The 15628-nt window shown below is 35.4% G+C and overlaps 2 protein-coding genes and 1 long non-coding RNA gene across 4 annotated transcripts; 1 reads left to right on the top strand and 2 right to left on the bottom strand.

Moving 5' to 3' along the window:
• The first annotated feature begins 4731 nt into the window (after positions 1–4731).
• Positions 4732–6550, top strand: LOC127856933 (uncharacterized). 2 transcript variants are annotated; one of them, XM_052393155.1, is made up of 2 exons: positions 4732–4964; positions 5286–6494. In XM_052393155.1, exons 1-2 carry the CDS (start codon positions 4811–4813, stop codon positions 5768–5770), a joined length of 639 nt encoding a protein of 212 aa, XP_052249115.1. In that variant the 5' UTR covers positions 4732–4810; the 3' UTR covers positions 5771–6494. The 2 variants fall into 2 exon arrangements, with proteins under 2 accessions (XP_052249115.1, XP_052249114.1); XM_052393154.1 differs by having other exon boundaries at positions 4735–5027; positions 5286–6550.
• On the bottom strand, positions 6442–8976 carry LOC127856943 (uncharacterized). The gene is made up of 2 exons (XR_008038245.1): positions 8832–8976; positions 6442–8640 (listed from the first exon to the last, which is right to left on the bottom strand). It is a non-coding gene; the product is annotated as an uncharacterized LOC127856943 (long non-coding RNA).
• A 5161-nt stretch (positions 8977–14137) lies between these two features.
• Positions 14138–14548, bottom strand: LOC127857386 (THAP domain-containing protein 1-like). The gene has a single exon (XM_052393782.1). It carries the CDS (start codon positions 14546–14548, stop codon positions 14138–14140), a length of 411 nt encoding a protein of 136 aa, XP_052249742.1.
• Between the last annotated feature and the right edge of the window lie 1080 nt (positions 14549–15628).

Raw genomic sequence — 15628 nt, 5'->3', positions numbered from 1 at the left:
TTTTCAACTAGCTATTGTTTGAAAACAAACGTAATCTCGCACGTCAGTTCTTATATTTTTTAACAAAATGTGGGTTTGTGGGTTTAATGCTCCTGTCCAAGTTTGGTTGTATTTTAATGCAAATTCTAAAGTTAAATTCAATTTTCACTGTTACGTTGTATATAATATAACAACGTTAATTTATTCGCAAGAACTACTGAATCACACATTATTTTGTATAGGCCGCGCTCTGTGAAAAGGGGGTTTAATGCATGTGCGTAAAATGACATCCCAGAGTAGCCTGTGCAGTTCGCACAGGCAAATCAGGGACGACACGTTCCGCTTTTATTTTATTTTCTATTTAAAGAAAAACTCTTCTCAGCAAAAATCTAGTTGAGGCGAAAGGTGTCGTCCCTGATTAGCCTGTGCGGACACGTTTAGCACGTGCATTTCACAGGGCTACGCTCATATTTTTTATGTTTATGTAACGTCAATACTGTTGTTTTTTTCGGTTATATGTATGTATCCCGGTAATGTATTTTACATCAGCTTTTTTCAAGGAAAGCTTATTATATCCATCATTTTCTAAATTGTACATTCGCAATAAAAAATGAGAAGTTAAGTAAAATGACTAATGGAGACAACTATGCCATTTTATGATAATACTCAATATACTTGCAAATTTCTGTTCAATGCGTTCATATCTCCCATCTGCGATTTAATATTAAAAGCATTGTGACATAATTATACGGGATACATTTGCGTATTTCATTACAGCGCGTGCATCTGAGATTTCGTTTCAAATTGTATAATCAAGCATCAGACCTTACCTATCTTCCCCGTCATCGTGTCTATTGTTCGTCTTGTAACGCAAGGGTAATCTTGTAAGACAGACATTTTGATAACTTCAATTAGACGGGTTTTTTTGTGTTTGGAAGTGATTCACGAATTTCAATCTTCAAATATATAATTTATATTTCCGATCAGAGCAATATCATAATGTGCCAACTTTTTTAAATGCTTGAATAGTATTTGCAATTGCATTTTCAACACTTTACCAAATCGCAAACCATAGTGCAGTTATTATGTGTATTTCATGACGTCTTGTTGAAAGATATTCAGGACCGGCATTATTAATGCGCATTATAACGGTAATTTACTCCAAGTATTGTATATTAACTGGTCTTCAAAAATTGCAGATATCGTTAATACGCAAAAAGGGTGGAACTACTCAAGACTTCCAATGCCCATAATTTGGAAGTGAAGATTTTCTGCATGTTAACCTTAATTTGAGCACTGCCATGCGAATATAATTGAGCTGCGTTCTGAGAAAACTGGGCTTAATGCATGTGCGAACAGTGTCATCCCAGATTAACCTGTGCAGTTCGCACAGGCTAATCAGGGACGACCCCTTCCACTTTTATGGTATTTTTAGTTTCAAGGAAGTACCCCCTTACCGAAAATCAAGTTTAGGCGGAAAGTGTCGTCCCTGATTAGCCTGTGTGGACTGGACAGGCTAATATGGGATGACACTTTACGCATATGCATTTTCTCAGAACAAGGTTCATATGACTCGTATACGTGTTTGGAGCAATGAACCTCAAACTGAGTGCGATTATGGTCTTTAGAACAAGAAGGCCCTGTTTTATCATTTCTTCCTTGTAAAGGAAGCGGGTCACTGTTTTAGTCGGTTTCCCCAATGCGAACCACGCTGGAACGTGATTGATAACGAAATATATCCACACTCAGGGTTATTATTAATCTCTTTACACGGCTCATACGTGACAGGTTTTCACTTCGACTATTACGTTAGTCTTCATTAAGCGGTCAATCTGTTAACTTTCCGCCGTGTCCATTATTTTAACTTTGTTTTTTTGTGCGCATTATTTAGTACAGTCCATTAGCGTATATTGAATTATCTTCTTTGAAAGAGTTTTAAATCATTTTCATAGAAAGATCGTATTGTACACAATCATGTATGAAGTTTACATGAATAACATAATTAAATCGACGATTTTTAAGTAAAATGGCGACTACAGCCAAATATACATTGTTATGTAAATGCTTGGAACATACGGTCCTATTAAAATGTGTTCATATCTCCCACCTGGGAACCAAGTTCTCGATAAATGCGCAGTTAGTCCTACAGGTGCGCGCATCTATGAGATGTTTAACCCATTTATGCCTAGCGTCTAGAAAAAAAGGCATTGGCAAACAGCGTAGACCCAGATGAGACGCCGCATGATGCGGCGTCTCATCAGGGTCTGCACTGTCTGCTTACAGGAATTTCTGTAAGAAATATTCTAAATAGAGAAATAAATATACTAGACATCCCTAATTTTGGAAATAAATTGATCCAATTTAGAAGGATGGAGAGTCCACTAGGCATAAATGGGTTAAAAACTTAAAATGTATATTTAACGACTCTGAAATATTGTCAATAGTAGAATTGATTGCGTATGTTTCATGGAAGTGCAAATGTTTGTCTCGCATGGAATAAATGGCATGTAATACAAACCTGTTGTTACCTTACAAATGACTTTCTTCACACTCATTGCTATACGTATGAACGATAATTATTTTAAAAAAAAACACATTAAACATCACTGTTCATTAAGAGTGATGAACACGTTTGTGACTTTGTAAAAAAACACGCTGAGTTTCTAATTGTGTGATGCTTATTTCAAGTTTATCATCATTAACCCATTTATGCCTAGTGGACTCTCCCATCCTTCTAAATTGGATCAATTTATTTCCAATATTAGGGATGTCTAGTATATTTCTTTCTATATTTAGAATATTTCTTACAGAGCAAACAGCGCAAACCCTGATGAGGGTCTACGCTGTTTGCCAAGGCCTTTTTCTAGACGTTAGGCATAAATAGGTTAAACTGCGGTTATTGTACTACAAAAATAAACGTGTATGTCTGACAATTATGAAATGTGGTACCATTTATTGGTTAGAATGATAATTCGTTTTAGTTGTGATATTTGTGAGGAAACAGTATTTCTGAACATTTACCATAGTCCATTATAGCCATTAGATGTATCTTTTGACGATTTTAAAACCTAAAATTTATAAAGCGTTGCAACGCGAAACGATTGAATAATACGAAGAGTTCTGTTGTTGTCGTTTAAATTTACGAAACTACGAAGATTACTGATATAACGTGTACAATACTTTCAATGCATATACATGGCGGAATAGCCGAGAGGGCCAATGCGTTTTTACTTCAGACTAACTCCAGGACTCCGGGGGTCACTTGTTCAATCCCTGGTACCGGCCACTTTGTTTTTCTTTTTTTGATTTTATTCTTGATTTTGTAATGGAGCTTATAAGATCCAATGTTTACATTTAGCAATATAAAGCATTTAATGACAAACTTCTAAATATGCCATAATCTTTGAAAGGCCACTTTAAGAAATAACGAGGATGAGTGATGATTTGGGTTGGATATTTTAAATGATATAAACAGCCCGATAATTTGTTATCGACCATTTTTTCATTGTTCAAACGCCATCGGTGCGGATGTTTTCCAGCAGCTTTCTTACTTACATTAAACGGTATAATTGTGTTTCCAATGCCATTGTAATAGCTTCAAAGCTCTTCCGAAATATTGCGCAACCAATGTGTGGATTTATACAATTTCATATTAGCAACTATTTGTGACAATACAATTATATACGACATAACAATGATACTGTTGGTAACCTTAAGTCAGGTAAATGGTTTTCTGTATACCAATGTGCTTAGACAATCAGTCATGAAAATCTTATCACACTGATTTATATAAATTGTTATTTTTATTTCGCTCAAACGTGTGAATGTGTCATCAATACATAGCTTTTGAAAGAATTTAGCGCTTTAATAAGGCCAAATGAAAAAAGTTTCGTGTCCCATAACGTGGCCCAAAAACTCTCAGTCTGGGTCGGTACATCTGGCAGTTGTTCTATACGATGATGGGGGAGGGATGGCGTGTGAGCCGAGATGTATCTGCTCAATTAAACATTACAATATACGTGTATAAGTAATTGTTTTGATGAAATGCAAATTCTTTCTCTTAAACGGATGCCATCTGCAACTGCGAATTTAAATCAAGGATATGATGTAGGCGCGGTTACGGGATTTAGGGTTACAGAGGGGGGAGGGTAACCATTATTAACGTATAAATAACGCATCAAACTGAATAAAGGATTACATATTAAATAGTTATGTGTATTCAACAGATAAACACATTTATTTAAATTAATATCACTGTGCACGTCTGTTAATATACAGTCCTACCAATTAACTCCCAGAACGGCTAGATTTTAGCCATCGCTTATCAGCAGAACTAATCAGTGTTAAAGATCAACGGATCCGATTAAAAAATCCTGAAATACACCAATATTATGGGAGATTATAACGTTTAAATGCATTTCCGTATCATAATTCGATTAAAACCATCGTATTCAGCGAGTATACAGCCGATAACTATGCCGATTTTTCGCACTTCGTGATCGAGTCGACATTTTTGTTTAAACCGGAAGTGACATATGAGTTAACCACTTGCTACGAGTTCATAACAAAGGAAACGGTATCAGCTTTTGTCTTTTTAAAGTCTGTCATATAACGTGTTTTTATTTTTCGTAGTACACACACACAGGACATCGCATCTTGACTGTTTAAGTATTTAATTATAATTTAATCAGACAAATTGAGGTATTTCACGTGACGTCATCAAATATCCGGCGGCCATTTGTAGGCCTCGATTTGGATAGGCAAACACCCTGTTTCGTCACGGAGAATTATTTTGTATAAAGAAGAGTTAAATATAGAACGAATACGTAAAATGGTCGTCAAGTGTTCTATTTTTGGCTGTGTTAATAGAAAAGATAGAGAGCATGACCTTGAATTTTATCGGCTTCCGGCAATAACAACAACTCAAGGAGAAAAGCATGAAGAACTTTGCAGACTTCGTCGGCGAACATGGCTGGCAAATATTGGTCAGAGCTTCGAGAACAAGAACGAAAACAACGTTCGTGTGTGCTCTTCGCATTTCATAACAGGTAAACATCTGGACAACTCTAAAATTAGACTATTAGTCCGAATAAAAAACTCGTAAATAATATCAAAATTAACCTTAAGTCTAGCGACGATCTGTAGTGGAGACTAATCATAAATAACTGTCAGAAAGCCAACGCTCATCTTGTTAGGAAGTAATAATTTGACTTTCGTCAAGTGTATCAGTTAAATTGTTACTATTGTCGGCTGTTTTTACTTTTTACCAAGAAGTGAGCCTTATTAAAAGTTGTCTTTTTTTTCAGGAAAGAAATCTAATTTGTATGACCAACTAAATCCTGACTGGGCCCCGACTGTTAACCTTGGTCTAAAGAGAAAGCAGCCTTGTCCTGACAGGTATGCTCGCCAACGAAAAAGACTACTGTCAGCTTCAGCATTTGAAAACCGGGATGTAAACCTGTGTTCAGAGAATGAAGAACTCCCTGAACCAGCAGTTACTGACACTGGAATTTCATGTCAAACAGACATAGGCTTAGAGCTTATGACTGCGATGCAGGATGAGCTTCAGCAACTTAGAGTTGAAAACATGGAACTGAAACGGCGATTGAATGGTTACACGACTCGATATGAAATCGATTACTTTGCAGATAACAACGAGAAAGTAAAACATTTCACTGGACTGCCGGATTTCTTGACTAAACATGTCCAATGTATTCTTAGCCTACAAGTTCGACACTACCCAGCCGACTGTGTCGAGACTGTTTACAAGTTGTATATCAACTTTGTATAAAAGACTTTCAAGGCTTATCAGATGGCCGGAAAAGGAGCCTTTAAAAAAGACTATGCCAATGGAATTTAGAAAGAATTTTGCAAAAAAATGCACAGTCATCATTGATTGTTTTGAAGTTTTTTGTGAAAAACCCAGTGGACTTACTGCACGTGCTGAAACGTGGTCATCGTACAAGCATCATCATACAGTTAAATATTTAATAGGCATCACACCTCAAGGAACTGTCTCATATCTTTCTAACGGATGGGGTGGTCGTGTAAGCGACAAGTACATTACTGAAAACTGTGGGTTTTTAGATAAATTGCTGCCAGGGGACCTAGTGCTAGCTGACCGGGGATTCAATATTGCTGAAAGCGTAGGAATGGTGTCTGCAGAGGTGAAGATTCCAGCATTCACAAAAGGAAAAGATCAACTTTCACCTCTTGACGTGGAATCTACTAGGAAACTTGCACATTCAAGAATCCATGTTGAGAGGGTGATCGGAAGTGTCAGACAAAAGTACTCTATCTTGAATGGTTCTGTGCCAATATCATTTCTCATGAACAAAGATATTGAAGGAAGGTGTGTAATGGACAAAGTTGCAACTGTTGCATGTGGCCTTGTTAATTTGTGTGAATCAATTGTGAACTTTGACTAAAAGCGCAATAAATAATGAACAAAGACTAGCAGTGTAAAATAAGTGCATGTTTATTATTGTTTGCGAAGAACTGGCAGTATAATGGGATGTTCATTATTGTTTGCTTATGAAATAATTACACAAAACCTGGTCAAATAAAATTATAAACTATGAACATAAAGCGTACTTAATTGTTATGAATTTTATACAAACATTTACTTGTTTATGTACAAATGTACCATGATTTACTATATACGAGTCGCATAATGCATGTGCGTAAAGTGTCATCCCAGATTAGCCTGTGCAGTCCACACAGGCTAATCAGGGACAACACTTTCGCTTTTGACATTTTTCGTTTAAATAGTCTCAGCAAAAATCCAATATTGGCGGAAAGTGTTGTCTCTGATTTGCTGGTGCTGACTGCACAGGCTAATCTGGGACGACACTTTACGCACATGCATTATGCCCAGTTTTCTCAGAACGCAACACATTAGAATTCAAAACCTGGTATCAATTAATAAGATTTAATGCGACACAAACAACTTTGAAACAACAAACCAATGAATTCAAATAAAAATATACTGTTACAATCTGCTCATTGCTGCTTAACTCCCAAGAATATAAATATGCAGTGTACATATTTCACATTTGCTATATTAAAACATAGCAAAATATTTTTTACAAATTTACACTTTCAGTAAACTTTAAATATTAACAATGTTTGGAACTTGCAACATTTTAGGCATCATTAAATAAAAATCACATAAGCTTCTTTTCAAGCAACAGTTTCTATACAATTATTTTACACTGTACATTTCCTTTTCTTGCCGCACCGACTGAATTGCTGAAGTTTCCTACAGTCAGGACAATACCAATGACACATTGAAAAGATATAATTATTCCCTGAAACTGATCGACGTACGAATGCCAGTCCAAATTTACTAACCGTTCAAGTTCAACACTTCAACAACGTACTAGTTGAAATAAATAATGTTGATTTGAAATGAATAATTCTTACGTAAATGGTCGCGTCATTTAATACTAAATGACCGAGAATAGATGTTTTATTTCTTTTGCTAGTATGACATGGCCATTTTGTTGGAACCCGATGTGTTTCCTGCACACGATTTTTTATTTATGGTAAATTGATCTCATTTATGTCGACATTCACTTCAAAGTTTGGATGATCTCATTTCTGTTGTTTTTTTATAAATATTTTTTAATAATTAGTCTTGATTTTATATAAATATGACGCAATTGAATTTTTCTAAACTCTCCACGAGCGAGGTGACTTAATATTATTAATGAGAAATAGCATGTCAAATTTTTACTCTCGATGTTTTTGAAATGGAGAAAACATTCCAACACAACAATATATATGTAGCATACAAGTTTATTGCAACATCTAAAAATATAAATTACCACAGACACAACAACAGAACAACTTGTAACCTGACGACAAGTTTTAGAAAACTGGACGGAATAAGTAAATGAGCTTTACTAGCACAATGTTGCAATGCAACTTGTTATGGAGTCAAATTAAGTACCTTTAACAAAATGACTTTTAAAACATCTTTTACAGACCAATACTAACACACAAAAAACACTACATGGTCCCAACATTTAAAAATAAAGGTGTTGACATTAACATTTTTATACTAACAGTATAGCACACAATGGGAAAAGTATTATTACAGCATATTTGTCAAAATAATACATTCACATTTAAAAAAAAAAATCATTGTAGTTGCTATGTTAATTTGAAACAATACGTGATCAGTGCTTCAGCTAGGTTCTAATTTGTCAAAAGGGCACATTCGTAGACATTGTCATATAAAACTTGGGGCATATCATGTTTTCACGTCGAGTCTGCACAGTCTTATCAGGGACACAGGCTAATATGGGACGAGATATTTTGCGCACGCTTTGCCCCATCTTTCCAGCGCGAGGATTTTTTAAATTAATTACAAACATATATGGCACAGGCTAATCTGGGATGACACCTTACGCACGTACACTAAACCCAGCTGGAGAAATACATGACAAATGGCATGCCAAGTTGTTTCCAATTACTGTAATTAATTAAACCTAGAGCGGTGCAACTGCACTGCTTCATTCTTTAAAATTTTCTTCGCAGATGATGCTTATGGTGGTGGAGAGAACAGAATGGAAGAAGATGCCTGCTTAGCAATCCGGATGCTCTTGAACTGTTGTTTTAATTGCAGCAATTCAACTATTAGCTCTGTGACATAATCTGAAAAAAAAGCATCGACAATTTATTTTTTACTACTTGGTTAAACTATGCACATTGAACAAATAAATAAAAATACACATATTATGCATAAAAAACAACAACAACAGTCAACTTGGTCAGTTTCACTGTTAGGTTTTTGCATATTATATATAAGAATGCCAATTTTCTATTTCGCTTAGAAGGACCATTACCATAATTGCAGGCCTCTTTAACAGGTTTCACGACATGGTGTCCCGCCTTGTACTTTGGATACGAAATCCTGTGGCGCTTTTCACCGTTCTTCATCTCTGCATGTTTCCTGTGCGCATTAGAAACAGAATGCAGGGCTGCCAGATGCAATCTGGATTACAAAAAATAGCCTTTAATCACAAATTATATCAACAATTACTATTTCATATAACAACAAGGCTTGTCACCATAGGATGACATATGCCCCCTTTTTCCAAATTTGTCTAAACCTAAATGCAAAGTGTTTTTCCACATTTTTCGAAACCTAATCGCAAAGTGTGACGGAATTTCAGACAGACAGACAGACAGACGGACAGTGCGATCACTATATGCCCACCTTCACTGTCATAAAAAGGAACTAAAATCATTTTCACAACTAATGCATATTTATTATGGACATATGCTCATGGGCACTTGATGGTTTATGAACTGCAAATGACAATGTTTATTAGTCAACTAGGATATTAATTTTACTCGAATTAAAGATCATATTTTTGGTTGTTAGAATTTCCGCAACCAATGCCGAATGAAAAAAAACAAACAACCCGCATCATATTCAAATGTTGTTCTCATTAAACTTGCACAAATATTTATCAATCGTGTAGGAAATAAACTAATTTTTGCCTTAAAGTTGTAGTTTTATAAATTATTACCACTGGAATATGAAAGACAAAAACAACATGCCTGCGCTAACTCTTCTGTAGATATTATATTAATTGTTCACAATTCATACCTCTGTTTCATTGCTGCGTATGAAAAGCAGACAAATTTTGGCGCAAATTGGCAGACCAACTTGTGTTGAGCCTCCAGCATCGAGGTCTGTTCAGCTGGTGACAGCATGCCAATGTCAGAGAGAAGGCGCTTGCTTCCGATGACCAACAGTAATTCCTTGTGCGCCTTCGAGCCTAAAGACAAGTAATAGTCCAACTTTCATGGCAACACATGTCATTGAACAAAATTTCATAATCATTACATTTACATTAATCGGATATTAAAAATATAATCCGATAAATGTAAATGAAACATGGGCTGTTTGTAAAACATGCATGCCCCCCATATGGGCTGTCCGTTGTAGTGGCAGCCATTGTGTGAATACGTTTTTGTCACTGTGACCTTAACCTTTGACCTAGTGACCTGAAAATCAATAGGGGTCATCTGCGAGTCACGATCAATGTACCTATGAAGTGTCATGATCCTAGGCAAAAGCGTTCTTGAGTTATCATCCGAAAATCATTTAACTATTTCGGGTCACCGTGACCCTGACCTTTGACCTTGTGACCTCAAAATCAATAGGGGTCATCTGCAAGTCATGATCAATCTACCTATGAAGTTTCATGATCCTAGGCATATGCGTTCTTGAGTTAGCATCCGAAAACCATTTTACTATTTCGGGTCACCATAACCTTGACCTTTGACCTAGTGACCTCAAAATCAATAGCGAGTCATGATCAATCCACCTGACAAATAATGACATGATATAATAAATCAGAGTTTCATACATGTGTTGCTGTACCTTTGATATTGTTCATTTTAGTAGATTTTATATCTTATTATAACTGGCAACAATATGTGTGTTCTAAAAACACTGTATTATGTGAATTGAGAGTAAGACATCAAACAGGGAATGGACATCATTTTGGTGATTTTCTCAAACAAAACTATTCATTTCATGATCTACATTTATTTTTGCAATATAATATTAGTATCTTTAATTAAAGCTTTATACCGGTAAGCAATTTTCCATGACTATTTCATTAAAAATGATTGGTTTTTTTTCATTTTAACTGTATTTTAAAACTGTGTCCATGCGCAGCATTATAGCTCATTTCATGAGAATTTGTTTTTTAATTAATAAAAAAATCAAGTTTTGAAGAAAAATCTATTTAAATGATGCCAGTATTTATGCAAGTATCTGTTTTAATTATAATTTGTCAAACTAAATAAATACAATATATAAAAAAATATCCCAATTAAAATAAAACAGTGTTTAAATTAAAAGAAAGCATCAAGACAAGAGACAAGAATAAAATTGTAGATTGTTGTTCTCAATTAAAATGTTATTTATATTTTTTGCAATTTATTTCCTATCTATTAATTAATACTGTTCTATCTACTAGTGCAGTATGTTGTATATTCAGTTGTTATGATTACTGCAGTCTGATAATCTGCTTGTTTTATTACTGTCTGTGCCAAATACAATTGATAACAGTAGATCACTGATAACAATACTTGACTTTACAGAAACAAAGAGGAGCATCTATTTTATGACACCAGCTTGAATTATGGCAGCTGTAGGGTGGTAATACACCACATTCTGCCAACTTGGTGCCTTGTTGGCATGGTGATTTGTAAAAGTTCAGCTAGTTTAGTGATCAACTTATTTTGTACAGAAACCACCTAATTGAATCAACTTTATAAATAAAATATAAAAATGATAACCCGAAAAAAGCTTATTTAATTTTACACATATTATAATGCCGTCATTTATTTTCTACAAGATTTGTAACACAAAATTGTAAAATAAAGTAAACTTTGTATTCATAATAGTAAAACTACATGTTTTTCTTTTTTCCACTTCAGAAATTAATCAAACAACACACCTTTAGTACATTGAATGCTATAATGAAATCTCAAAATGGCTAAAGCCCATAAGGAGCAAAATGAGTTTATTACACTGAAAACTGTTTCCAATGCAATTAATGCATGTACGGTAACAATATTAATTTGAAAATATAACATTTATTCAGTCTTCATGCCAATTATAAGCCAGACATCAGAATGGGTGTACGGAAGAAACCACCTCCGGAAGAAACCCCCTTCGCTAAAAACGGCAGGGCGGAAGAAACCCCCTTTCAAAGTTTGCATAGGCGGAAGAAACCCCCTCGCTAGTTTTGCATAGGCGGAAGAAACCCCCTCGCTAGTTTTGCATAGGCGGAAGAAACCCCCTTCCATAGCGGAACAAACCCCTTTCCAGACGATTTAGTTACATTCAAACGCACGGTAATTGTTTACAGAAATTCACCTTCATTTTCAGAAAGTTCCCGGGAAGAATGATTGCATGATTCAATTTTTTTTTAAGACGAATGCTTCGGTTATTGAAGGAAAAAATATGTACGAAATATCTTCGTCACTATCGGCTCTGGGCGCTAATTTTGTGTTTTAGTTATTTTTATCAATCTAGTACAAGTTAACGCATATAAAATGGTATAATCTCACTGATACGAGTGCAAGACAAATTCACACGAGCATCTCATCATTAACAACTTGTGAACATATGGCCGGTACACCTCTTTACTCAGCACATAACAGTTTGGAAATAGATTTAAGCACCTTCATTTAATTATATAAAAGGTCCTTTAATATACCGGCTATTGTAGATAATGATGAGAAGTTGTGTCATGATCGGCGCCTTTGCGGCTCGTGTGAAGTTATGTACAGTATTGTTTAATTACATTAGCATTCGGCTATAATTGTGTGATTTTAGGGAATTATTTGATCTTAGTAAATAAATGTAAATATATGCCTGTTAATCTTAAATAAATGTGTGTCTTTTTTCAACAACAAATTGTTTATTGCTTTTTAATATATGCTTGTTTGAGATCTTTGTAAATAAATGTAAATATATGCCTGTTTTATCATGAAATGCGTGTCCTTTTTTGCAACAACAAATTTTTAATGTTTTCTAGTATATGCTTGCTGGATCTTTTTCTCAATAAAAAGGGCGCGACAATTATGCAGCATAGAAAGCGTGGGTGTATTGAGCGTTGTAACAAGCACACAACTAGTCAGGGGATTGATGCATGTTCGGAGGGAATATTTTATCAAGTCTATTAATAGTCACTTATGCCGAAATTTATTTGATACAAGAGAAAAAATGGCAAGGTTTGTGTTAAAGAAATTATTGAGAGCTTTTATCGTTAATATTTACCAGAAAGTGCTTTAAAAATGTTATGAACGGGATTATCGGGAAATGAATATAAACTTGAAAAGTAGCAAGCATGCAGTAATAGAGTCGGGTTGAAACGGATGTATTGGGGAATCGTTCGAGTCGGGATTTTCCTACCTCTGCGGGAAAGACTTAACACTTAGGAAGGGGGTTTATTTCGCCTCTCTGAAAACACGAAGGGGGTTTATTCCGCCTGTCTGAAAACTCGAAGGGGGTTTGTTCCGCCTATGCAAAACTAGCGAGGGGGTTTCTTCCGCGTATGCAAAATGTGAAAGGGGGTTTCTTCCGCTATGCCGTTTTTAGGGAAGGGGGTTTCTTCCGAAGGGGGTTTATTCCGGTAATCATCAGAATGACACTAGAATCAGTTGCTGTTCAATTTATGAAAACACAAAAAAATCAAGATGCATTTTATGATTCACACTACATGAAGAATAATTGGTATATAAATAATAAAACACCTGTCGGCTACTAATTCAAATTTCTTTTTTATTCTTTTAACAGTTAAATGGCACACTATTTCTAACTTATCATCTCTTTTTCTAAACCAGCATTAATACATTATTGGAAGTCTGAATGGATTTACTAAAAAGCCCTTGCGTTTTCACATTTTAAACAATAAAAAGACAAGCAACACATTATTAATTGAATTTTTGGTAATTAAGTAGAAAATATGGCAGCGGCTTGTCAGCAACTGCTTTACATTAGAACTTGAGCTAAATTAACCGTAGTGAAAAACAGTAAGAGGTCACGGTGGTGTAGTGGATGCGGTGTCCGCCTAGCGATCGGGAGTTCCTGGGTTCGCTCCCTACTCAGGGAGGGTTATGGAGGTTTCGGTAAATGACAAGTTCGGTAAATTGATTTATATAGTAAAAGCCGTGGAGGTTTCGGTAAATTAGTTTTATAGAGGAGGTATACCTACAACGAGATGTTAATGACACCTATTATCGGCTTACAATAACATTAGGGGCATTTATTTGCAAACTGTGGATTAATTTAGATGTACATTAATTGAGTTGTTTGGCACTAATTAAATTATCTGTTTAAATGTACGGACTTGATTTTATATTTCATTATTATTATTATTTTTTTATTGAACCGATTTGTTTAGGCAAAAAATGATATCAAAACACTTACAATAAATAATTAGATCTTGCCGTACTGCCAAAGTCAGTTTGGTTACTAGCTGCCAACTATTCTAACTACATACAATGATTTTTAATTCAAAAGTATTTTTTACATTGTCAGTGTTTGAGCTTTTTGAAATTACATAGAACTTGTGGTATTAATATGCATATCTGATCATTGACCTTATTAATTTAGTTCTTACCGTTTTGCGATTTCTCTTGGCAAAAGCACCATAGGTGTCACGTTTCCGTTTGGGGCTCCTAACTCGTCGGGCTTTAGGGCTTTCGGCTGTAATGCCTTGAAGTTGTCCGTGTCAGGGAACAAAGTTGGCACTGCATCAGGATGCAGCGACAGTCTCATCCCAAAGCCCGCACTCGCCATCACACTCGGGGGGTGGACAAAGCACTTATCCTCAAAATGTTTTATGCAGAGTTTTGCATATTTGCTTGGCGTAAAGTCAACCACCTTTCCGTCAATAATCCTTCGTGAATTCACGGCTAGAATCCATTTCCGCCTAATACTTTCGTCCTTTGGGAAGCCGAAGAATCCTTTCTTCTCTGTTTGCTTTTCAGGCCGAGCATTGCAGCCAAACGCTGCACATTGCACCATCATATAAATCAGTTAATCCTCAATGTCATGTAAAAGTTCGACTCGTAAACAACACAAAAGAGATTATAAATTAATTATATGCAAGTGAACGATCAACACAATCCTGTAATCCTTGAAGTTTTGAGGGAAATTTGCATGCTTCAGTGCATACTGTACATAACATGGGAATATTCGTCATGCGCAGTGGTGCACACATACGTCATCGGGGTAAAATAGCGGCGAAAATTGCCGAACGCGTTACGGAAATTCCCGATCATCAAAATCATCGTTTTTTTAGCTCTAACTTTTTATATATTTTTTTATTTTTTTACTTTGTTGTTATAATATGGTATTACTTTATAAAATATGAACAGTTAGTCAGATTTCTTCTGTTGACCTTTAACTGTTCTGTGGTCATAAAGCATACTCCCCTGTCAGGCTGACCACAGCCTGCTTGGCGAAAATAAATAAACCCAGGTGTCATCTCTGGCCAGATCTAAATCTGTTGCACATGTTTCAGAGGGTTATCGACCAGTGTAATTAGCAGTTGTGCCAAATATTAATTGCAAAAAAATAAAATAAAAATGGATATGTATAAAACGGGTAAGCTTGAAATTTGTTAGTAAAATAATTTTTTATGTTCACCTTTGTTAGATTGTAAATTTGACATGAAACAAGCACCGAACATGTATTATAAAATGATTGAAATTAAAACTAATAGAACTGATATGATTTTAAAAGATAGTTTTCTTTACTCTTTCGGAATCTTTTTTTGCTGAGAAGGGACCTCCTTTGAACGGAACATACTATAGCAGCGGAAAGTTTCGACCCTGATTAGCCTATGCGGAGTGCAAGGCTAATCTGGGACGACACTTTAACCAAATGCATTAAAACCCATTTTCCCAGAGCGCGGCTCAGATGAAATTAAAGAGCGTTTTGATATTTAACCACATTCTCTTGGGTCGAGGATAGGAATACACTGAAGCTTTTGAAATCAACTTAATATTAACTAGAAATGGCGCGGGAGATGCCGACGCGTATCCCCACACCGCCCGTGTTAAAATTAATTACTTGTTAATATTTCATTTAAAAACTTCATGC

Source organism: Dreissena polymorpha, chromosome 14 (assembly GCF_020536995.1).
Source record: "Dreissena polymorpha isolate Duluth1 chromosome 14, UMN_Dpol_1.0, whole genome shotgun sequence".
NCBI lineage: Eukaryota > Metazoa > Mollusca > Bivalvia > Myida > Dreissenidae > Dreissena > Dreissena polymorpha.
The sequence above is the reverse complement of the archived record's forward strand: the minus strand, read 5'-3'. Positions and strand labels throughout refer to the sequence as shown.

Excerpts from the sequence above, each read along its gene's own strand:
- LOC127856933 (XM_052393154.1), top strand. The coding sequence starts at position 4,811 with ATGGTCGTCAAGTGTTCTATTTTTGGCTGTGTTAATAGAAAAGATAGA. Across the intron at positions 5,028-5,285 it reads CTCTTCGCATTTCATAACAG|GAAAGAAATCTAATTTGTAT; the intron begins GTAAACATCTGG and ends CTTTTTTTTCAG.
- LOC127857386 (XM_052393782.1), bottom strand. The coding sequence starts at position 14,548 with ATGGTGCAATGTGCAGCGTTTGGCTGCAATGCTCGGCCTGAAAAGCAA.